This window comes from Physella acuta, unplaced genomic scaffold, assembly GCF_028476545.2.
Source record: "Physella acuta isolate Inbredline_101_S28 unplaced genomic scaffold, ASM2847654v3 ptg000162l, whole genome shotgun sequence".
In the NCBI taxonomy this organism is placed as follows: Eukaryota; Metazoa; Mollusca; class Gastropoda; family Physidae; genus Physella; species Physella acuta.
This window is the reverse complement of record NW_026731681.1, coordinates 211,806-237,287: the sequence shown is the minus strand read 5'-3', so window position 1 is coordinate 237,287 and position 25,482 is coordinate 211,806. Positions and strand designations below refer to the sequence as shown.

Here is a 25,482-nt window from a genome sequence, read left to right as displayed (position 1 = left end):
AATATTGTTTGAAGCAGAATATACAGCATACAATCCTATGTTGTCCAAATATGTTGTACGAATATGTTGTACAAACCTCGCTCTGGTTGCCCTCATAAATTCTGTGAGCCGCCAATGAGTCCAACATAGTTCATTCATTAAAGTATTTTAATTAATTGTCAAGTGTTTTTACAAATGCATTTTCTTGGCTAATTAAAGGGAGACTATGTTCATAATGTTGAAATCGTTTTATATTTCTAGTTACGTCCCTTGTACGAAGCCTCACATTATGAGTGGTTTCTATTTTCCCACGTTTTCTTTAACTTGCTTTCGCGTCTGTTTGTTTGGTTCTCCAATCAAATCTTGCGATCGATATTTCGGGCACTTCCCAGTTAGCTAGCGCGCTGAAATTTTCATGGAAGCTTTGTTTCCGATGACCATAGAATATTCAATTGTTATTATTACTAAATTGATCCATGGAAACATTTTATTGAGCATTTTAGACCGCTATATAATTGTAGTAAAAACGTGGGGGGAAAGGGGACATAACCCAGTAACTGTAATTTGATGAAAACAAGGTTCGGTACTCTCCCTCTTTGCTTACTGAGTAGTGTTCACGCGGTGTTTGTGTACAAACAACCGTAACAAATGGTGGCCAGAATGGGGGAGACGATATGGTCGAGTGGTTGGGCACACGATTGCTATCCCACTCGACACGGGTTCAAATCTATGTGTTCTAGTCAGTAACGTATTCACACAACGTGTTTTTTACGTGTTGTCTTTTTACGAGTTGTCTTCGTTTACCCAAAAAAAAGTGAAAAGATAAAATCGATAGCAAGATTTTAATGCAAACAAACAGACAAAGACTAAAAAGTAGAAAATAATAATCATTAAAAAAGTTTTAAAAAACCCACGTTTTCTGATTGAACTAAAAAGTAGAAAATAATTGCTATACATCACAATAATGCAAGCGATCACTCTACTATAAGCGATCAAAAACGTGGGGCGCCGTGATTTTCTTACAGTTTCTAATACTGTTGACTCTCTACAAGCTCCCTAATAAAAGTCAATAGTATTATCTAATCAATAGTAATATAAATTTTACTTCGGCGCCCCACGTTTTTCAGTTCTCTACCGCTAGACCACTTCGTCCGCTCTAGGATACCTACACAACAGCCAATGGTGTCTTGATAGCCATCCATGGTGCCTACACAACAGTTGGTTGGTGCACTATCTTTTGGTGTAGAAACCTATTCGTTGACATTCTTGTCAGCTAAAATTATCAACAAGAAAGATCTACAAAAATCTACAGCAAAATCAACACAATTTCTGTTCACAAAATGCTTTATTTCTGTCTATTAACATGAGCTATGTCCCTTCATTATGAAAGTTAATTACTCCAGAAAGGTCTAGAACTTCGTGACGTTACGTTTCGTGAATCTCCCCCGGGTCGGTATCTCTCCGATACTGAACATTTCAAGGTGAAGGACGAAAAGAAAAAATACTAAATTACACTTACAAAAGTATGTACAAGTATAAAAGTATAAAAACTAGCTACACTACTTCTACGTTGGATATCGTATGATACATAATGGACACTCCCACTCCGCCGCCATCTTTAAATTACTAGAACTATTTTTAGGTAGAGTTACATCCCTTCGTTCGGCTCTTCAACCTCCCATAGCTGTGGAGTAAATGGTAAACACAGAGCAAGAAAGGGGGCGCAAAGTTGCCAACTACAACATACAGGCAGACATACACATACAGCAAGAAAGGGGCGCAAAGTGGCCAACTACAACATACAGGCAGACATACACATACAGCAAGCTGGGGGTAATAGAACAAAGTAATCAACTACAGCAGGGGTCTCCAAACTTTTCAGTCCGAGGGCCGCATTAACTATCAAATTTCAGTTCGGGGGCCAGTTTCTTCCAGGCTTGTCTTTGATTTTTCTGGGCAAAGTTCCTCAGCCATCACCAACAAACGGTTTTTCCGTGCACAAAAAGATCTCCGCGGGCCGGATGAGAGGACATCGCGGGCCGCATCTGGCCCGCGGGCCGTAGTTTGGAGACCCCTGAACTACAGCATACTATCAGACAGACACATACATAGTAGCAACATACACACGCCTACATCAAGATGACAGACACATAACATACTGGACATGGTGGAGGGGGGTGTCCCAAAATGACTTCAAGCATCCAGTAGGAAGGGAAGGAGGTGCGACACCTGGGGAAGATTGAGGTTGCTAAAATAACGTAATATATAATTATATTTTAAAATATCTTCGTCACCTAAGTTTTTTTAACTAAATACGAAATTTCGTCGCAAAAAACGAATTTAATATTATGGTAGAAACAAAATAAAATTTGCCTGATGTATTTACTTATACAGAAAGAATTTTCCCAAATCTCAGCTTTAGTGTGTAATTCAAATTCTGAAAGTCTAAAATGGAAGCTCCGACGATCTGATATTGTTTTAATTAGAGCTAACATAATATTCCCAAACCTTAGTAACAAAACCTGATGTCATCGCGGATGAATACACGTCTGCTATTTGAGAAATAAACACGTCAGAGTGCATTAGAAGGGTAAGCTGGCATTGAGACAAATAGTTCTGTTGTTGTTGTTTTTTTAGGGGGGGGATGCTGCAGGCAAAACTATTTTTTGTCTCCTATTTTTCATCGTACGAGTAACGCTAGAATTTGTTTGTACATTTAATAATCTTGACAACAGTGACGTCAAATTCTAGCTTACGCAGAAAATGTGAATGTTTCACAAAATTTATCTCTTAAAATTCGGGAATTCTCACGTTCGGATACCTTTGTGCACCAGACTTTGTGTCATTGACCGAATTGTTTTGTTTACAAGGAGCCGGTCATCTTGAATGGGCTTTTTTCTTCTAATCTCATGAGGGCATGGACATGTATGACATGGACATGGACGACAAGGACAAAACGACATTTTAAAAAATGTACAACTGGACATAGACAATACCACGTGGGAAACACGACATGGACAACACGACATGGACAACACGACATAGACAACACGACATAGACAACACGTCATAGACAACACGACATAGACAACACGACATGGACAACACGACATGGACAACACGACATGGACAACACGACATGGACAAATCAAGCAAACTTGGGGTGAACTGATAACCAAAGCAAAGTGAAACTAGAGCAAGCAGACTCGCAAGTTCATACCAGACACCACCTCTAGATATTGACATCTAATGATCTACTACAGAATGGCATTAGTGGGCTAGGCCCGCGCCTTCATCAGCTGTAGTACAGCATACAGCTTACACCCTTTCTTGTTATTTAAAAAACAAAATAACCACTCTTAATGCTAAAGATTGTAGGTGTTGGCGCGGACCTACCCCAAAAGTCGGCATTGAATCTAAAGGGCTGTTTACAGAAAGTAAACAAAAGCGTTCATTTATCAAGAATTATTAACTAGAGAAAATTAGAGAAAATTAGTAAAATTAGTAAAATGCCAGTAACATTTTCCTTTATAATGTGGAACTGTCAAAACTATTATTGTCCTTTAACTCCACTTTGATACCACCACTCCCCTAATTTTTCGTATCCTTCATTTTTTAAATACGATATTTATTTTACAACCTTTGTAAAATGTAAAAAGCCCTTTGCCAAATACCAAGACGTTTTCAGTAAAGTCACATGACAATATTCTGACCAATCACCCACCACCGGTGTAAAGTTAGTTTGTCTACCCATAAGATTATACCCAATTGTGTAATGATCTAACACTAATCTAATCAACACACAGCGCTAGTAGGTTGATGTGGCGACCAGAGGCTTAGCTCAGCGGTTCCCAAATTGACGTGAAAGCCACATTACAAGGACACAGAACCGGGGAAAAACGATAAAGTTTTGACGTAAAAGATTTTAAAATTGTCCCTTTTATGTGGGAGCGGGGTGGGGTTAAGAGTTTCGTCACATGAATTGCGTTGTCTGCGGAAAGATTCACTAGGACTATTTGAGAACCGCTGAGTGATATCTCCATGCACTAGACGGATCTCCCAGTTACACAGCTTTTAGAGTGGATTATTTCAGGGATTAGAAGAACAATCGGCTCTGCGCATGACAGGAAACACTAGCAGAACTGGCCTGACAAGGTCGGGATGTATTGGGCCATTTTGTAAAAGTTGTTTTTTTTTTCATTGTTTTTTTTTTAATATTTGAAAATAGCCTCGTGTATTTAAAAAATTTGTTGAAGGTTAGGCCTCGTTAGATGCATTAGTACATCGACAAAATGTTTCAGTTTAAAATGAGTTATAAAAGTTGGAACTTTATAAACAAAATTAATATAAGTAACTGATATAATGACATCACATGTTTTTTTTAAATTTAATTGTAAATGTAAGAATAACATTTGCCTTTCAATTAATGTTTTTTAATACTAATAAAAATTGTTGTTTTGGTTGATTGATTTTGTCGCTATTTTTCTGAACGACAAATTTCATGGTGATCAACGCTCGAATTTTGTAACGAATGTGTCCATTCATTTTAATCCGACAGCCTGACTTTAAACCAAGCTGTAGATAAACAACTGTGGACATACGGGGTGGGGTGGGGCGTCTCTGACAGCTCCCCCCCCCCCAACCTTTATACAAAGGGAGTTTGTGAACTGATCAAACCAGTGACACATCCAGATGTCGTTTTAAAAAAATTACGCGCACTTTAAATTTTGGTCAATTTATTCAGGCCAAGATCTACATTATTTTATCTAAGTAAACAATCGCCAAAATTTAATCTAGAAAAATCTAAATAATTTCTTAATTTTTAACAATTTCTTTCCAAATAAATCAATTATTTTTAGATTTAATTCTTAATTAATGTTCTGAATCTCCAAATGGGGGTCAAAACTGGAATGGGGGGAGGTGTTATTTAAAATAATCCCTTGCGCTAAACTATATTATAAACGATTAAGTCACGTGACAGCCATATGTCACTGACATCACGTGGTGTCCACCGATTTGATTGACAGGTTACGTCACCAATCTATCACCTACCTGGGATGGGGGCACGGCGGGGCGGGCGGGGGCGGGTGGTTCACACGAGGCGCAGCATTCACCTGGCCTGTGGTAGTAGAACAGGCAGGTGTGGCAGACGATGTTGAAGCAGTCGATGGTGCCGTTGTCAAAGCAGAAACAGGACAGGCAGGGATCAGGTGAGAACTGGCCGTACTGCAACGATAGGGAGCACCGTACATGTAAATGGGGGATGTGTAGCACTTTACAGGTAAATGGGGGGGGTGTAGCAGTTTACAGGTAAATGGGGGGGGTGTAGCAGTTTACAGGTAAATGGGGGATGTGTAGCGAATACAAAAAAAAAACATTTACAAGTTAAAAGTTAAAATGGATGATGAAAGGTAACAGTTTACATGTGAATGTGGTGACAATAAGTAGAATTTTTTTTATGTAATTGGGAGATAACAATACAGGTATAATTTGATGATAGGTAACATTTACACGTATATGGTGTTAGCTGCATGGTCAGATGAGTTGGGTTGGCATGGTCAGATGGGTTGGGTTGCATGGTCAGATAGGTTGGGTTGTGCATGGTCAGATGGGTTGGGTTGCATGGTCAGATGGGTTGGGTTGCATGGTCAGATGGGTTGGGTTGCATGGTCAGATAGGTTGGGTTGTGCATGGTCAGATGGGTTGGGTTGCATGGTCAGATGGGTTGGGTTGCATGGTCAGATGGGTTGGGTTGCATGGTCAGATGGGTTGGGTTGCATCAGTTTTCGTGATGACAGTAAAGGCCTGGCTTAAAATTGACAAGTGTTGTTTTGTTTGTTGCGACAATCTAAGCTACAGGCGTATGCTAATTGCGACACGCAGACTATAAGTACACTTCTAAAGTTTTAAATGTGTAACTACATATGTTTATTATTTGGTACAGTGACCAAGAAAATTTAAGCTTCTATTGGACGTGAAGTCATTTTTCTTCTTCAGCGTGTCAACCCCCCCCCCCCCCCCTCTATAACAGCGACTTACCACCCCCACCCTTCTCCCATCCTTTAAGCCACTATCTCTTTGTTGACGCAGCACATTATTCATACAGAAGGTAAACACAACACAGTTACCGCCCTGTGACAGGCTAAGCTCCCCTCTTTTTATTTCTTAAAATCTAACATTTAAATTATTTACGAAAACAAAAATAAAACAACTAAATATTAGCGTTTTACTTTTTTTTTTACATTTTGAGATGCTTCCGATAAAATCTATTTAAATTTAATAATGCATGTAAATTTTTATAGGGAAACGGTATTTATTAAAAAGAAAACAGGTATTTTTTAAATGTCGTAAAAGTATTTTCATAAAGTTAATTAAACCACACGTGATTTTCATAAAGTAACCATGGAGTTTGTTAAAATAATTTAATTTGATTACTAAGCCTAGTTACAATAACGATTAGTTGTATACCGTATCTCTCTGTTAGTATCAATTTTCGCCAGACTTTGATAGATTGCAACATATCAGCAGGTATCATCAGGTAAGATCGGCTATGGTTAGTGTGGTTTAGGTGGGTAGAGTGGGTTGGGTGGGTTGGGTGGTTAGAGTGGGTTGGGTGGTTAGAGTGGGTTGGGTGTGTAGAGTGGGTTGGGTGGTTAGAGTGGGTTGGGTGGTTAGTTGGTTAGAGTGGTTTGGGTGGTTAGTTGGTTAGAGTGGTTTGGGTGGTTAGTGTAGTTTGGGTGGGTAGAGAGGGTTGGGTGGTTTGGGTGGTTAGAGTGGGTTGGGTGGTTAGAGTGGTTTGGGTGGTTAGAGTGGGTTTGGGTGGTTAGAGTGGGTTGGGTGGTTAGAGTGGGTTGGGTGGTTAGAGTGGTTTGGGTGGTTAGAGTGGGTTTGGGTGGTTAGAGTGGGTTGGGTGGTTAGAGTGGGTTGGGTGGTTAGAGTGGGTTGGGTGGTTAGAGTGGGTTGGGTGGTTAGAGTGGTTTGGGTGGTTAGAGTGGGTTTGGGTGGTTAGAGTGGGTTGGGTGGTTAGAGTGGGTTTGTGTGGTTTGGGTGGGTTGGGTGGTTAGAGTGGGTTGGGTGGTTAGAGTGGGTTTGGGTGGTTAGAGTGGGTTGGGTGGTTAGAGTGGGTTGGGTGGTTAGAGTGGGTTGGGTGGTTTGGGTGGTTAGAGTGGGTTGGGTGGTTAGATTGGGTTGGGTGGTTAGAGTGGGTTTGGGTGGTTAGAGTGGGTTGGGTGGTTAGAGTGGGTTGGGTGGTTAGAGTGGGTTGGGTGGTTAGAGTGGGTTGGGTGGTTAGAGTGGGTTGGGTGGTTAGAGTGGTTTGGGTGGTTAGAGTGGGTTTGGGTGGTTAGAGTGGGTTGGGTGGTTAGAGTGGGTTTGTGTGGTTTGGGTGGGTTGGGTGGTTAGAGTGGGTTGGGTGGTTAGAGTGGGTTTGGGTGGTTAGAGTGGGTTGGGTGGTTAGAGTGGGTTGGGTGGTTAGAGTGGGTTGGGTGGTTTGGGTGGTTAGAGTGGGTTGGGTGGTTAGATTGGGTTGGGTGGTTAGAGTGGGTTTGGGTGGTTAGAGTGGATTGGGTGGTTAGAGTGGGTTTGGGTGGTTAGAGTGGGTTGGGTGGTTAGAGTGGGTTGGGTGGTTTGAGTGGTTTGGGTGGTTAGAGTGGGTTGGGTGGTTTGGGTGGGTTGGGTGGTTTGGGTGGGTTGGGTGGTTAGAGTGGGTTCGGGTGGTTAGAGTGGGTTGGGTGGTTTGGGTGGTTAGAGTGGGTTGTGTGGTTAGAGTGGGTTTGTGTGGTTTGGGTGGGTTGGGTGGTTAGAGTGGGTTGGGTGGTTAGAGTGGGTTTGTGTGGTTTGGGTGGGTTGGGTGGTTAGAGTGGGTTGGGTGGTTAGAGTGGTTTGGGTGGTTAGAGTGGGTTTGTGTGGTTTGGGTGGGTTGGGTGGTTAGAGTGGGTTGGGTGGTTAGAGTGGGTTTGGGTGGTTAGAGAGGGTTGGGTGGTTAGAGTGGGTTGGGTGGTTAGAGTGGGTTGGGTGGGTAGAGTGGGTTTGGGTGGGTTGGGTGGTTTGGGTGGGTTGGGTGGTTAGAGTGGTTTGGGTGGTTAGAGTGGTTTGGGTGGTTAGAGTGGGTTGGGTGGTTTGGGTGGTTAGAGTGGTTTGGGTGGTTAGAGTGGGTTGGGTGGTTAGAGTGGGTTGGGTGGTTTGGGTGGTTAAAGTGGGTTGGGTGGTTAGAGAGGGTTGGGTGGTTAGAGTTGTTTGGGTGGTTAGAGTGGGTTGGGTGGTTAGAGTGGGTTGGGTGGGTAGAGTGGGTTTGGGTGGGTTGGGTGGTTAGAGAGGGTTGGGTGGTTAGAGTGGTTTGGGTGGTTAGAGTGGGTTGGGTGGTTAGAGTGGGTTGGGTGGTTAGATTGGGTTGGGTGGTTAGAGTGGTTTGGGTGGTTAGAGTGGTTTGGGTGGTTAGAGTGGGTTGGGTGGTTAGAGTGGGTTGGGTGGGTTGGGTGGTTTGGGTGGGTTGGGTGGTTAGAGTGGTTTGGGTGGTTAGAGTGGTTTGGGTGGTTAGAGTGGGTTGGGTGGGTTGGGTGGTTAGAGTGGGTTGGGTGGTTAGAGAGGGTTGGGTGGTTAAAGTAGGTTGGGTGGTTAGAGTGGGTTGGGTGGTTAGAGTGGTTTGGGTGGTTAGATTGGGTTGGGTGGTTAGAGTGGGTTTGGGTGGTTAGATTGGGTTGGGTGGTTAGAGTGAGTTTGGGTGAGACTTACGTAAAAGAACTGTCCTTGGAACCAGCAACCTTGAGCGTGAGTGAGTGCACAGCACGCGCTTGTAACGGCTAGACACAGCCATGCTCTGATCATGTCTGTGGACAGGTGAGGACAGGTGCGACAATATCAGACATGTGCTAAACACAGGTGTAACAATATCAGACTCGGTCTAAACACAGGTGTAACAATATCAGACACGTTCTAAACACAGGTGTAACAATATCAGACACGGTCACATAACAGGTGTAACAATATCAGACACGTTCTAAACACAGGTGTAACAATATCAGACACGTTCTAAACACAGGTGTAACAATATCAGACACGGTCACATAACAGGTGTAACAATATCAGACACGGTCACATAACAGGTGTAACAATATCAGACACGGTCACATAACAGGTGTAACAATATCAGACACATTCTAAACACAGGTGTAACAATATCACACTCGTTCTAAACACAGGTGCAACAATATCAGACACGGTAACATGACAGGTGTAACAATATCAGACACATTCTAAACACAGGTGTAACAATATCAGACACTTTCTAAACACAGGTGTAACAATATCAGACACGTTCTAAACACAGGTGTAACAATATCAGACACGGTCACATGACAGGAGTAACAATATCAGACTCGTTCTAAACATAGGTGTAACAATATCAGACACGTTCTAAACACAGGTGTAACAATATCAGACACGTTCACATAACAGGTGTAACAATATCAGACACGGTCACATAACAGGTGTAACAATATCAGACTCGGTCTAAACACAGGTGTAACAATATCAGACACGTTCTAAACACAGGTGTAACAATATCAGACACGGTCACATAACAGGTGTAACAATATCAGACACGGTCACATAACAGGTGTAACAATATCAGACTCGGTCTAAACACAGGTGTAACAATATCAGACACGTTCTAAACACAGGTGTAACAATATCAGACACGGTCTAAACACAGGTGCAACAATATCAGACACGGTCACATGACAGGTGTAACAATATCAGACACGTTCAGTTATAGACAGGAAAAGTGTAGGATATAAATCAGATAAATTAGCTGTAAAGATTTTTAATATGTTTAGTTTAATACATTTATTTAGTGAAATTTTTACTTTCTCGTATATACGTAGTATAGAGAAAGTATTGTAATCGTGCAAAAAAAAAATCGAGATTTTTACAAATCTCGACGTTTTACACCTCACTGATACGGAAAAACATAATTTTGCAATCTTGTCCGTATGTCTGTGTGTGTGTGTGTGTGTGTCTGTCTGTGTGTCCGTGTGTAAACACGATAACTTGAGTACCGTTACTGCTAGGTTGATGAAATTTCATATATAAGTATTTTATCAAAATCGTAGATCCGTATCAACTTTTGAGCGATTTCCGATAACCGGAAGTGGTACTTTTTCTACTTTGAATTTTTCAAAAGCCTATAACTTGAGTACTATTTCAGATAGATAAATGAAATTTCACATGTAAGTAAAAGATCTAATTCTCTACCTTCTGTTAAATTTTGAGTAATTTCCGTTGACCGGAAGTAGTAATTTACGCTACTTCCGATTTCTCAAAAAACTAATGTAAATTTTAAAAGTACTAATAATATTGCGCACTATTATGCGCTTTTTTATTTCGCGTTCACTTGGTGTGCAATTAATTTGTCTACGAGATTTTATTCTATTTTTAAAACTTTAAGTATTAAATATGGATTAAAAATCATGTCTATAGCCCGAGTTCCCATCCCCTGTTATTTTATATAAAAATATTCGAGAAAGTTTAGGGGAGATCACTGCCGGTTTATTTCATAGAGTAAACGTACATTTTTTTGACATTTTTAATTGCTTATTTTTACTTTCTCGTATATACGAAGTATAGAGAAAGTCTTGTAATCGTGCAAAAAAAAAAAATCGAGATTTTTACAAATCTCGATGTTTTACATCTCACTGATACGGAGAAACATAATTTTGCAATCTTGTCCGTATGTCTGTGTGTCTGTCTGTGTGTCTGTCTGTCTGTCTGTGTGTCCGTGTGTAAACACGATAATTTGAGTACCGTTACAGCTAGGTTGATGAAATTTCATATATAAGTATTTTATCAAAACCGTAGATCTGTATCAACTTTTGAGCGATTTCCGATAACCGGAAGTGGTACTTTTCCTACTTTGAATTTTTCAAAAGCCTATAACTTGAGTACTATTTTAGATAGATAAATGAAATTTCACATGTAAGTAAAAGATCTAATTCTCTACCTTCTGTTACATTTTGAGTAATTTCCGTTGTCTGGAAGTAGTAATTTACGCTACTTCCGATTTCTCAAAAAACTAATGTAAATTTTAAAAGTACTAATAATATTGCGCACTATTATGCGCTTTTTAGCGCAATTTCCATTCTGGAGAATTGCGTTTATTAACCCGTCATTTCTGGATGTATGAATGTATGAATGAATGAATGGATGGATGTGTGTCCGCAGCTTTAAGTCGTATCTCCTCCTCAACGAAGCAATATCGATGACTAGTTCCAAAAGCAATTATGTTAAGAAAGTTACGAGGATGAACATAGGCTATAAAAATTCCGGGTTTCTTTCATGGATTTCCCGGAAAAGCCAAAAAACCTCGAAAAAAAGCAGTTTTTAGCCCATATCTCGGCAACCAGACCACTTAGCGACTTGAAACATGTACCAATCGATTCCTGCCATAATTTAGAACAATATTGCCGAAGAAAGTTTTCAAAAATATCCTTTCGTTCGGTCACAAAAATTTTTTTGAATTAATTAAAATTTGGACCGAATTAGTAGGCATTTTTTCCAACCACACCACACGCGTCATCACGTTCAATAGCTGCACCATCACGTTCTATGGCTTCGTCATCACGTTCAGTAGCTAGGCGCGCAATGGTTTTTAGTCATGTAACTCTATTGTAAATAAAACATGTAAAATACTGAATTTTTTTAAAAATAAAAAACGTTTTAATAACTAACCAATGGTTTTACTAACCCTGCTCTTGATTTACGCTACGACAGAGCTATTTTTAGATAACATAAGGAAATTGCGCTAAAATTGTCACTAGACTTTTTAATTAACTTGTTTATTTGGCCTTCACTTGGTGTACAATTAATTTGTCTACGAGATTTTATTCTATTTTTAAAACTTTAAGTATTTAAAATGGATTAAAAATCATGTCTATAGCCCGAGTTCCCATCCCCTGTTATTTTATATAAGAGTATTCGAGAAAGTTTAGGGGAGATCACTCCCGGTTTATTTAATAGGTTGTGCATTTGGACAGAATGTAATACAATAATGCGTGAGTAATACTTTTCTCCACCTGATTAAATTAACCTGTGTAACGTACAGAGCTTATGTTTAGCAGAACTAGTGCATGGCAGAAAACAGGAACAAGTACCCATAAAGGCAGAAAAAAGAGAACTAGTGTCCTACATGACATAACACAAAAACAAGTGCCCTACTAGTGCCCTACAAGTGCCCTACGTGGCAGAACTCAGGAACAAGTGTCCTACATTGACGAACTCAGGAACAAGTGCCCTAGAGTACATAAAGCTGACTGCTCGATTTTTTAAAATACATTTTTTATCAATTTTAATCTTCATTTGTTTGTGAGCGTAGATAGTAAGAAAATAAGCTCGTTATAGATTTTATTTCTTTAATTTCAAAATGCAAACAATACATATATTAATTAATTATGAATGAATTCTAGCAATTTAAAATAACTTTATCAAATAAGACAATTGATTTTTCAAAAGGCGCCTACGAAAAAAAGAGTTCACGGAAGTCGAAACTTTTAAACTGAAATGATTCGCGTCATCAACTGAATAGTACACCACACAGTACTACGTCATCAAGTGAATAGTTTTGTCATATATTTACAAAACAACAATCTCAATTAATTATTAAAAATATTGATCCACTAATGACCACGTGTATGACTTACCTCTCTCCCTATGCTGTAGCCCTTAAGAAAACAGACACCAAACTCTCACACTTGAGTTGGACACTGTTTGAAGCAGTTAATTTTTTTTTCACCCCTGGATCGTAATTAGCCGAGAATTTATGCACGCTATTATGGATCGTAGTCGTGTAAATTCAAATTTTAAGTTTCTTTTTTAGCTTGTGTATAAATAAAAAGTGAGGCGGGGAGGGAAACAACTGCAGGACAACAATTGTTTACACAAGGGAGGTAAATGCCGCTGCAGGGAGATAACCACTCAACGAACTTTCACGACCACTGGGGGAAAATATATTCAGAAAGTCTGTCAGCATCAGATGAGGGATGATTTGTCTTGCAGCCTTGTCTGCCAATAGGAACTGTTTCGGCCTTTGAGTGTTTGATGTCTGTCTGTACATGAATTTTACTTTAGGAAAACGTGTGGGAAAATATTAAACAATTTCCTGTGTAAATGATGTCTTCATTTGATTCTTAACCGTAAAAAAAAAAATATTGTGGAATTATTATTTTTTTTTTCGTTTTTTAAATTTTTTAATTAATACATTTTTTTTTTATTTTTAATGTCGACATTTTATATTTTTGAGTACGTTTTACTTGATACTTTAAATATGCTTGTGAGGGGGGGGGGAGATTCATCTGTTTGAAGTTGTAGCCAGAGCCGGGGTTTCACGTCGGCTCCGGTTTGACTATTCCACCAAAGTGCTCCCCAGCGGGTCACGTAAATGTCTGACATGCGCACTACTCTCGCAACTGTCACTGCCCATCATAAAGGATAAAATAGAATTAATGTCCAGCTTACCCTTTCACTGAATTACTGGTTCGTGAACCAAGATGTTAATTCAACTGGACTTTTGTAAGAATTATAATTTTTTTAAACACTTTGCTAACGAGGCAGCTTTTATAAAGAATTTTTATTAATAAAAGAGTTTTTATGATGTAGGAATTGTTAAATGAAATCTGAAGTCTAATACATTACTTTCTGTGTCCAAGGGGCCAGGTAAATTTTAACCCCCGCTCCTCCCCCCCCCCCCCCCCCCACCCACCCACCCACCCTACCAAATATTAAAATTTTCAAGGTTTATTTTTTCCCATTGAACTTGATGCTCAGCCTCAGCTAGTTGGAAATTCACGTGAAAAATTATTTTTAAAAATTCAAATCACTAAAAGTTCTAGTACAGCACCGTTCCGGGGGGGGGGGGGGGCACCATGATTTTTCACCTCGGGGCCCACCGGGATACTTTTTTACCTGGGGGTCAATCGGGATATTTCCAGGTAAACTGGCTGGCCAGTCCACCCCTGATTTAACCTGCAGTGTTGAAACGCTTTAATTTTCACTGGAACATTGATGATATATCCACGGCACCAAACGCTTTAATTTTCACTGATTTCATCTAGCTGAAGAAAATTAATGTTGACAAAACTTGTTATAAAATAAAAATACATTTTTAAAATATTTTTTTTATTTTATAACAAATTTGTCTGTGGTTTTTTTTTATTTGTGCATTTTAAAATATTGTTCTTATAATAAATATATTGTAATTTTTTGCTTTAATTTGGAAGCGGCATCTAATTTCAAAATTATGCAAAACTTTTTGTTTCGCATATTAAACTCTTTATTTTAATGTCAGGCCTTTTTTACTTTAATTCGCTGGTAACATTCATTAAAACGTGTAGGCTTTTAGATGCGAATTTCGTTTATTTTCCTGTTGTAAATTTTACATTACATGTTGTTTAAAAAAAATGTTGGTATGCATAAACGAAAGCCTTTGCCGAAAATAGTCTTCTTAAATCTTCTTCGCCGCAAATAAACACAAACTTTTTGACACAGTTTTAACTTGATGACTCCCATTTGCATACGTGACGGACCGGAACCGTGTCGTCTGATGCAAGCCACGTGGGACGGTTACAGCTCCACGCATGCGCATTGGGGATGATGCAAATAAAACTTGTGGTTGGTAGTTTTCTGGTACAGGATGAACTTTTTATACGATTGATGTCTTGGTAACCACAGTATAACACCATCTTCAATAGCTGTTTGGTGTACATTGATGACAATTTATACCACATTAACACCATCTTCAATATTGATGTCTGCGGGACAACACCATAACACCATCTTTACTATCCGCTAAGCGTAACATCGATAACAACTAAAAACACCATAACACCATCTTCAGTATCAGATTAGTGTAACAAATATTATAATGTATAACTAAATGGTCGGCATTTTCGAGTGGTACAGCACACAGTGCTAGCCCGAGATCAGAACCCGAGCTAGAGACCATACGATATGCCTGAGTTTACCCAGCTCTAATGGGTACCCGTCACGAGTACGAGAATGCACGAAGACGTCACGATACCAAGGTTATCGAGATCATAAAAACATGCGAACCGTACTTTAGCTGCATCCTATCTAAGGTCAAAGTTCCTATTCTACAACTAGTCTATGTTGCTGTGTCTATGTTCCTATTATACAACCCTAGGGGAACGAGTGCTTTTCGTTTTGTTATATTGTCTTCAAAGGCAAAGCATGGTTTGTACAGCTATGTTAGTAAAATAAGCACATGCTTTTTTTTGCTCATAATGTCTATAGGGTGACATTTGAAAGATGGAATGGATGAAGTGACATTTGAAAGTTTGGACAAATAAGGTGCGGCATAACTGGCTAATATGTTAATTCATTGAACTAAACATTAGACATGGCACGTTTTTGATAAAGAAGATGGAATAAACACGTTTAGTTAAAATAGTGAGATGCCCAAAAAAAATTTAAACATTGTGTATGGGGGGGGGGGGGGGGGGGGGGGTCTGGAAAATGTGTATAATATGATGGGTTGTGATCTACGTAAAGATGTCTAGCAATTCGGCCTGAATTATGTGAACCACATGTCTTACCGTGTCATCACACTTACCTATCGCTATTGGCCTTCATAGCTTGAACGTCAGATCTGACCCATCAAAACACGCGTTACTCAATCGCGACGAGATATAGGGGCGAGATGTGGGGCGAGATGTGGGTGTGCACCAGCAAGATGGCGTCACAATGTACACCACGTTTCACCAGTGCAGGCCAGTCAAGGTGGTTTACTGCTTCTATAGGCCCTACCTGTTCACGAATTTCAATTAAAAAAAATTGCAGTTTTAAATGTATGCAAGAACATCTTTCTAAAGTACGTTAAGAATATCTTCTGTACAAGTCTGAATTTTTTTATTTTTTTTTTGCATTTGTAAGGAAATAAGGAAAACATGCAATATGGGGAAAGCCCAGTTTAGCACATTATTAAAAACTATGAAAAACCTACATCAAGCCGCAATAAATTAGCTTTAAGTGTGCTTTAAATGCCCATAATATCACACAGTCAGATGAACTCTAATTCATCATTGAACCCTAGGTTCGAACGCGTAGCTTTACTTTGGTTTGCGTGTCTTGATGACTATTTATTACTCAGGAAACATTTTTTTTTAAACAACAACCAAATGGTACGGAGCGGTAATGTGAGTGGAGGTGGGTGGGGTGTGTATGGTGTGAGGATGGGGAGTGGGGGGGGGGGGTAAGAAAATCTAACACAAGCTCAGACTAAGACCAGCACACTTAGATATGGCGGGGTATTTAGGCAACTAAGTATATCACGGGGGGGGGGTGGAATCCCCGAGACTAGCTAGGTAGGTCCCTAAGTATATCACTGGGGCTCATCAACCTGAATTAGAAAAAAGATGTGTTTACTGTCTATCTCCTGGACTTTAGATTGAACTGTTGATGCTGATCAGCACCATATACACAATGGTTGACTATTGTGGTGGTTGTATTAGGTCCTTAACGTTGGTTTCTATCAACTATGGAGCGATTTTTGGTAACCGGAAGTGGTAGGGCCTACTTTCCGCAATTTACGGGTCATCACGAACCTTCGAAATTTGTTAATTTACTTCTTATTATCATAAAGCAGTACAATCTATATTATAAGAATGTTTCGTTCCAATGTGTATTCTCTTAAAACGAGAGGTTTTGACACAACTTGACAAATAAAATACATCAATTTACAAGAAAGTTTAGGGGAGTTCATATATTCATAACTCCTTTAGTTATAAATAATTTATAAATTAGTAAATAATTGAAAACTATGCCTTCCCTAAAAACGAACATTTTGAAGTATAAAATTCAAGGGAGGTAATGCATATAATTTTAAATTCGGCATTCGTGTTGAAACAATTTTTTCTGTTACTTCCCCTGAGCAGGTAAAGTAATGCAAACAGTGCTCTGCTACCAGTACTGGTGTGTTGAATCAAACAGGCCTAAATAAATAGCAAGACAGCGGCAGGCCCTAAATTAAAATGCTGATTTTGATAAAATACCAGGGTTGGTCGTTTCAACTATAAGTTAATGCTAATGGTAAATGTCCGCAGTCTTTCAATACTTTACTAGTTGGTGGGCCAATTTCGTCACTTGAACAATAATTTGTATGTATGTGGATATGGTCCGTTTGTAGAAGGTGTGGTCATCGTGTCCAGTAGGGAGAGGGTCAGTTTTCATCCTTTAAAAGTCAGAGCACAGAACTTTGGGTTCCATGCTATTGGGATAACTCGTTTACTGTCGGGATGGCTTGTTAATGCCAAGTAAAGGAATTAGCAGAGCGAGTTGGGTTCTCACGAATTCACTCAACCATTGACAGGAGCGTTAAACTAACGATATTAGACCTGCCATGGGCTCTCACTAAGAAATACAGCAGTACACTGCCTTGCCTGACTGACGTCAAAGTATAGCAACTCACCAGCCAGCTACAGAACCATTTCAATGTGTTTAGGATAGTTCACCCACCGGTACATAAAGCTTTGATAAAAACATATTTTTAAAAATTCTACCATCGCTACCTTAGTATTTACATGTCTCGCCTGATGGATTTTGTCGAAGTACCTACCTACTGAGGTCAATGGCAACTTTGTAGTTCAGTGATTTACTGTTGGTGGGGGGGGGGGTCTGTACTTTACGATTTGTTTATTTGTATTAGTTTTATAGAGAAGTGGGATGTGTGTTGATGAAACGCGACATTAGAACAGGCAAAACTTTCCTAAACTTCCGTAGAAACCCAATGACGAGTCTACTCAACATTGTTAAAAACTTTAATTAAACACTGAAGGGCAATAATTCTGGATAACATTTTTTAACGAGCAGCACACAGTTTAAAATAGAATCTACAACTGTAACGACTTTGCTGCGTTTCCATTGTGATGTGTTAGAAAATGTGTTGTACGCTATAATATTACCTTTTTTATTTAAAAACAAAATATATATTTAGGTTTCAACACAGTCTTCGGTAGTTACAATAGTGTGGAGTAAGTTAACTTGGGAAATTGAAAAAGCTGAACCCAGTATTTATTGTTTATTTGTCACACACACACAATAGCTGCTCATTGTGAGTGTATGAGATGAGTGTGTGGGTGTGTGAGGTGTAACTGACACAATATGGTTGTCCGTTGTATGTAGACATGCTGACGTAAAACAGGACAGCAGTGGCCCAGTGTTAACACCGTGGATACAGTGTACATGGTGGGCTGTTAACGTGGGGACAAGGATGCGAGCTACAACAGGATGTCATGGGCCAACTCGGAAGTGTGACAATGTCTTGACAATCCCATATGGCAGTCCTTGCACGATGACGATCATGGGTGTTACAGCGCTGAACCCACTTACACACTACAAATGTTAAACACGCACCATTTCAATGTTAACTTGATATAAACTCATACCCACATTCTCATACTGTCAATGTTAAACACACACCATACCATTGTTACCCTGATATACACTCACACACCCACACTCTGCCAATGTTAAACCATACCGTACACAGTGGTAGATTAGCATTCTCATTACGTTATACTACACTACAGGATGTAAAACTACAAGCTTTGTCGTGTGTTCCATATACACATGGCTATAGGCTTTTGGCTTAGGCTATGTGCTTATAACAAAGAGGTATTCAGATAGAAAATTGTTTCGATATCGTGTGGTAAATTGTTCCAGGTAAAAGGTCACCATTGGTTATTTATAGGGTCACCACTGGTTATTTATAGGGTCACCATTGGTTATTTATAAGGTCACCATTGGTTATTTATAAGGTCACCATTGGTTATTTATAGGGTCACTTAACAGTACGGGAATCTTCTATATATTTTCTAGATTTTAAAAGCCAAACGTCAGTAATTCAGAACAGATGGTAACCAATAAAAACGGTATGCCTCGCCATGCATACATCACCATAATTGATGCTCTGGTTAATAAACCAAGCCTAAAATTGGTGCATAATGTGTAGGCCTTATTAGAATATGTCCCCTACCACTCACAAATACAAATATAGAGCTCTAGACACATCTATAATTGTCACTTGTTGTCTGATTGTTGCCGGAAAATCACTGAAGCGTGAATGTTGATATTTGACCTGCCTAGCCTTGCCATTTTACCCGGATCACTTGATACATATTATTTTTGTCACGATGACTTAACAAAAAAATGCAGTTAGTGTAAGCTAACGTTATTTTTTTTTAAATAATGGCACACCTATGATTGTAGGCCCTATAGTGGACATCCATAAATCTATCTTTAGTTGAAGTACAATCACTACTCTAACTAAACTGGCTAATCACTTTCATTTGAAATACAGATCTCAAGTAAGCCGTCTCTGGAGAAAGTAAACATTGATATCTTTAACCTAGATAAAAAGGTTCGGCTTCTTGATTTCCAACATAAGAGAGAAAACTGAGGCCCATTTTATACAAGTAAGGATAACAAGAATATCTTATCACAAGATTTATTATAATTCGAGTCAGGCTATTTGGGCTAACATATAAGAACAATAAAGATTCGTGACTGATAAGAAAAGATTCCAGCCTTGTAGTCATGATGATGCATAAAATTCCTAACGCTAGTCACGCCTGAATTCACAATTAATTGACAAGTAAATATAATAGAAATGTGTAGGTCTATTGGTAATCCTCCGGGTAGTCTAAAACATTCGTATTCGAATCGCATGCATGCACCAATAAAAAAAAATTATGCATGATGACTCGGCGAAAATAGATAAATAGACTGAATAGCTACAGCCTAAATATATTTTGGCTGCGAAATAGAATATAACAAACGCTGGTTGAGTATGCTACTTCTTTTGTAAATGTGTTTTTTATGTATTTTGTTGGTTAAAAGATAAGTTTACTGTTAAGTTTCGCCTATTAAAAAAATAAAATCTAAATATATTTTTACAATATAAATATAACATGGGAAGCAATTTAAGAAACACCGAGTTATTATTGGCGTGAACTTTGCTTAAGGTTCAAGGTCGTTTTAAGCCGGTACGTTCTTTCTGTTAGTCTCGCGTGATTGTTTTCACAGCGTGAATACCGAGCAAGTCACTTTAGCAAATTCAGATCTAGATTCTAGAATTTAGATCAACATTTTATTCATTTAGATTCTACTAACAACATAGCAATGAGTCACTACCATAGACCAGATTCTCAAACCATCCAATCTTTGAAAGACATTGCGAATAAGCTGAGGATACACAGCATAGAAGCAACCAATGCGAGTAACTCTGGGTAAGCAAAAAGTCAGACCACTAGAGAATCTAGTCCAGCATATTAAAAATTATTAACCATGTTTCACTTAATAACCAATTTCCATTTGTTGGTTAAAAAATTAGGCCTTAGTAAATGTACTAAAAAAGCCTAGATCTAGATCTGTATAAATGCGTTTTGCATTTCTTTGTTTACAGTCTGAATAGATATATTTAATTTATTATTTGTTAGCTTGCCTAATGAAGTAATGATCTAGCTAGATTCTAGGATCTATGAATCTATGATACTGCAGATGTGAGATAGAGTGTAGAGTGTAGAGGTCTAAGACAGATAGGCTGAGAACTTTTCTAATTCATTAGTGGTTAGTGACATTATTAGGCATTAGGGCCTTAACAGAATTAGTTTGTTTTTTTTTTTTTTAAAAAGGCCAAATTAAATTTTAAAATTATTGGTTTACAGTTTACACAAATTAGGCCTTCAGTGTATTAAGCTCTAAGCATTATAATTTATAAATCATCCAAGCCAAATTGATTTAATTAATTAATTAATCCTTTATTTAGGCCTATAAACTATAAATTATTAAGCCTACTAACTTCATTTTTCATATTTGATTTACTATAATGAATAATAATGGTAATATATTGATTAACTTTATATTAGTGCTTTTGGCATACACATTCTCCTTATAGGCCTACATTTTAATATTTCTTTTAAGTTTAAGAATTTCTCATTATTTCAGTCAGCCAATTAATTTTAAAGTTTAAGAATTTTGCATTATGATTTCAGCCACCCAACATCATGCTGTTCTGCAGCAGACATCATGTCAGTTCTGTTCTTCCACACTATGCGTTACACCATCAAAGAGCCACGTCACCCCAACAATGACAGATTCATTTTGTCTAAAGGACATGCCGCCCCCATACTCTATGCAGCATGGGCTGAAGCTGGTCTTTTCCCAGCCTCTCAGCTCCTAGACTTGCGCAAACTCTCCTCAGACCTTGAGGGACATCCTACCCCTGTAAGATACTTTAGTGAGATATTTACCAAACTGTATAGAATTGCTTGATTTTCCATTATTTTAAATTCTAAAATTAGCTTGTTTTATAGCCGAGCTTTGATTTGTGTGTAGATATAAAAATACATTAACCTTTCTCTTGCTGATTGGCAGCGTCTGAACTTTGTGGATGTGGCCACAGGATCTCTTGGCCAGGGACTGAGCTGTGCTGCTGGTATGGCATACACAGGAAAATATTTTGACAAATCTGAGTAAGTAGAATTGGTTGGGATCTTTAAGCGGCGTTTTAGCAAGATGCTGTACTTATATCAATACAATATACATTCAATAATTGTATAGCCTTTACATTGTTTTAACCTTGCCATTTTCCAGCTATCGTGTTTATTGCCTGATTGGTGACGGTGAGAGTGCAGAGGGATCCATCTGGGAGGCTCTAGCCTTTTCTAGCCGCTACCAGCTAGACAACCTCGTTGCCATCTTTGATATCAATCGTTTGGGTCAGAGTGAGGCCACAAGTCTTGGCCATGACCTGGATGTGTACAGAGCAAGAGTGGAAGCCTTTGGGTATGTCCTCGACACCCCCCCCCCCCCCTTCTAAACTAATAACTGTAGCTAGTTTTACTTACCTTTGCCTGAATTTAAGCTAACAGTCTTGAGTGTATTTGTTCCCCTTTTGTAGATGGAACACATATGTTGTAGATGGTCATGATGTGGAGGAACTGTGCAAGGCTCTATGGGAAGCAAGCCAGGTCACTGGGAAACCTACTTGTATCTTAGCTAAGACTTACAAAGGCCAGGGTATTCCAGGTAACATCAGCATGTTATTCTTATTGGTCTGTTTCCATCTTTATTATTGTAGGATGTGTTCCATTCTTTAAGAATTAAATATATCCTAATGTAAAATACAATTAGTTGGTAAAATTTAAATCTTGTTGTTATTAAACAAAAGAATTTGCTTTTTTATTTTGACAAATTGTAATTTTAAAGAAATTGTTTGTACAGCATCTTGTATGTATTTCTAAATGTATCAGGTGTTGCTGATTCTGATAACTGGCACGGCAAGCCATTGGGAGACAAAGCTAAAGAGGCAATAGAAGCAATCAAACAAAACATTGCTAACCTTGACACTCACAATATCATTGCCCAACAGCCAAACTTGGATCTGACCCCTATCAACACTAAAGCTCTTCTGTCTGCCCCACCTTCATATAAAATGGGAGAGAGTGTAAGCATTATCTCCCCTGCTTTTTTAAAATTAGGCCTATATTAGTTTTTATTTACTTTCAATTTAATCTAATTAGCAGAATAATCATATGATAATAAGTATCATATATTGCTCTGTTCTAATTTATTTTAATCTGAAAATATCAGTTAAGGATTGTAACTTGCATTTTTTAAAATTTTCAACAACACAAGGAAATTTTAGTTGTTTTTTTTCATTTATGGTCTTGCTTTTTCACAGCAATGTAATTGGATTTAATTTTTTCAGGTTGCTACAAGATTAGCATATGGCACAGCTTTGGTGAAGCTTGGTAAAGCTAATAATAGAGTTGTAGCAATGGACGGGGATACTAAAAACTCCACATATTCCCAGAAGTTCAAGGTAAATGTTTCATCTGTAGCTTATAGCCTCATGACTCTGGGGCACATGGGATTACAGTTGATGTAAATGTTTCAGCAGTATCTTACAGCCTCACGACTCACAGTTAATAGACATTCCATTTATCTCTGATAGGATGCATTTCCCGATCGCTTTATTGAGTGCTACATTGCTGAACAAAACCTGGTGGGAGTTGGAATTGGCTGTGGTACTCGTGATCGCACTATTCCTTTCATCAGCACATTTGCTGCTTTCTTCACTCGTGCATTTGACCAAATCCGCATGGGTGCCATCTCTCAGACCAATGCAAACTTTGTGGGTTCTCATGCTGGTGTCTCCATTGGTAAGTTTCGATGTCTTGTAAAAAAAACTTTATAATGTGATCTGTATAACAGTATTTGTAGTATGCCATTAAAATTTGTGATTATTTTCATAAACATACCAGGTTTTCTTTTATTTTTTGTTGAATAGTTTCTTAGGTTTGATTATAGCAAATGTTGTACTATAATAAATTACTTTTGTTAGTTAACAATTCCAGGTTTATCACTTTATTTATTAATTTATTAAACTAGCAGGCCAGACAACAGCTATACCTTTGTTGATTAAAAGAAAACTAATTTTCTCTGCAGGAGAAGATGGTCCCTCTCAGATGGCTCTAGAAGACATTGCCATGTTCCGCTCTGTCCCTGGGTCCACAGTGTTTTACCCCAGTGATGCTGTGTCTACAGAGAGGGCTGTGGAGCTGGCAGCCAACACTAAAGGCATCTGTTTCATCAGAACCAGCAGGCCAAATGTGCCTGTCATTTACAACAATGAAGAGGAGTTTGTTGTTGGAAAAGCTAAGGTAAATGTGATGCTTGTAATTATTTTAAAAATGTATTCTTCCTCAGTATTTTCATCAGCATCAGTCAGTATAGGCTTGAATGTATATTAGTTGTGGCTCAAGTTTCACTTACTTTTACTTGTGCTGCCTTTATCCCATTAGTTCTTTATAAGAGGTCTAGACTGTTAGACTGTTCAGTGTTGAGAACAATTCTCAAACTTTCATATGGGTAGATTGTAGTGTTGAACTTTGAAATTTTTTTTTTTTTAAACATAAGTTCTGCCAGCCAAAATACATGAAATAAAAATGTTGATTACCATTTCTTGTACAGATTGTGAGACAAAGCACCAGTGATGTCGTGACTGTAGTAGGATCTTGTGTGACCCTGTATGAAGCCCTGAAAGCTGCAGATATTTTAGCCCAGAGCAATGTCAACATCCGAGTCATTGATCCCTTCACCATCAAACCCATTGATGGAGCAACCATTTTAGCCAGTGCTCGTGAGACAGGTGGAAAAGTTATCACTGTGGAGGACCACTACGCAGAAGGTGAATTTTTGTCTTGATTACAAGGATATACTCATGACCTGCTACTCTCACAGCTAAAAGTACATAACATGAAATTTGTATTTACAATTTTTCCATAATTTGAATTTGAAAAAATTTATTTTCAGGTGGTATTGGTGAGGCTGTTGCAGGAGCCCTCAGCGCCTATCCAAATATAACAGTGAAGAGGCTGTTTGTGCCAGAAATACCACGCAGTGGCAAGTGTGAGGAACTGATGGAGAAGTATGGCATTAGTGCTTCTTGCATTGTCAAAGCTGTCAACAGCATTCTGTCTGCCTAAAGCTTTTCATTTAAAGGAACATTAATGCCTGCAGTGTGGCAATTAGGTATTTGAAAAATCATTGGACAAATTTAGGTGTTAACAAAGGATTTAGTTTCATTGCTTGCATAATTTTACTTGTTAAACCATTTGTATATGGTGCAATAACTTTTGCATCTAAGTTGTCATCATCCATTTAGCATTTTTTTTTGTTTTACCAATCTTTGATCTGTATTTTCTAAAAATCAATTAATTTAAGAGGCATTTTTCCATCCTTGTAAATTATATTTTAACTTTGCGATAACTTTGCTTTGGTGTTTATAAAGTTTCTAATGTACTGGGGTTTTTTTTATTAATGTAATTATCAAATTTAGGAAACACAAATATTCAGACGTTAGGTACATTCCCATTTGCATTGTATTGCAAAAGATCTGCTTTAGTTTATTCAATTTTTTTGTATTAGTTACATTACAAATTACAGTAGTTTATAAATTAGAATTATTTAGTGAGCAAGGTAACTTGTCTGTAATTAATTAGACCAGTAACTTTGTTTTTATACATTTTTGTATATTTTGTCATACGTGTTAATTCAGTATAGCAGATGATTTGTTTCTTCTAATAAAAATGTTGGAATCAGATGACTTGTTCTTCCTTGACTCTTATCAATATTTCAAGCAATCACTCATTTTACATTTGTACACATAAGTGGTACCTACCCCTTCAATGCAAAATCTGACCTTCACTTATTACTGAACTGTAATGCATAAATAAGTTTCCAATAGTTGGTAATTAAGTTTTAAACGGTGAACCTTAGTTAACAGGGATCTACAGTACTCTATTTTCACATGCATCTTTTGTGTAATGCAAGTTAAAATGTAGTTTTTTTATAATGGAATGGATAATGTCATAACAGGCGGGTGGTGGTGAAACAAAAAATTGTAAGATGTATAGAAGTAAAATGCTTTTTGCC

At 38.3% G+C, this 25,482-nt stretch overlaps 2 protein-coding genes across 4 annotated transcripts in view; both read left to right on the top strand.

Moving 5' to 3' along the window:
* Positions 1-25,482, top strand: part of LOC131935879 (dipeptidyl peptidase 1) — a 66,642-nt gene that overhangs the window by 15,231 nt on the left and 25,929 nt on the right. The gene's annotated exons all lie outside the window — the stretch shown is intronic.
* LOC131935878 (transketolase) lies at positions 19,349-25,148 on the top strand. Of its 2 annotated transcripts, none has more exons than XM_059292601.1 (12): positions 19,349-19,457; positions 20,144-20,270; positions 21,036-21,267; positions 21,418-21,515; positions 21,637-21,828; positions 21,944-22,071; positions 22,296-22,489; positions 22,754-22,867; positions 23,000-23,207; positions 23,494-23,708; positions 24,019-24,235; positions 24,361-25,148. In XM_059292601.1, the coding sequence occupies exons 2-12, from the start codon at positions 20,164-20,166 to the stop codon at positions 24,531-24,533; spliced, it is 1,878 nt and encodes a 625-aa protein (XP_059148584.1). In that variant the 5' UTR covers positions 19,349-19,457; positions 20,144-20,163; the 3' UTR covers positions 24,534-25,148. The 2 variants fall into 2 exon arrangements, with proteins under 2 accessions (XP_059148584.1, XP_059148583.1); XM_059292600.1 differs by lacking the exon at positions 19,349-19,457 and adding an exon at positions 19,637-19,655.

Bases quoted from the DNA above. Each gene is read 5' to 3' on its own strand.
- LOC131935878 (XM_059292600.1), top strand. The intron at 21,516-21,636 runs GTAAGTAGAATT...GCCATTTTCCAG, and splicing joins AAATATTTTGACAAATCTGA to CTATCGTGTTTATTGCCTGA. The intron at 24,236-24,360 runs GTGAATTTTTGT...ATTTATTTTCAG, and splicing joins GGAGGACCACTACGCAGAAG to GTGGTATTGGTGAGGCTGTT.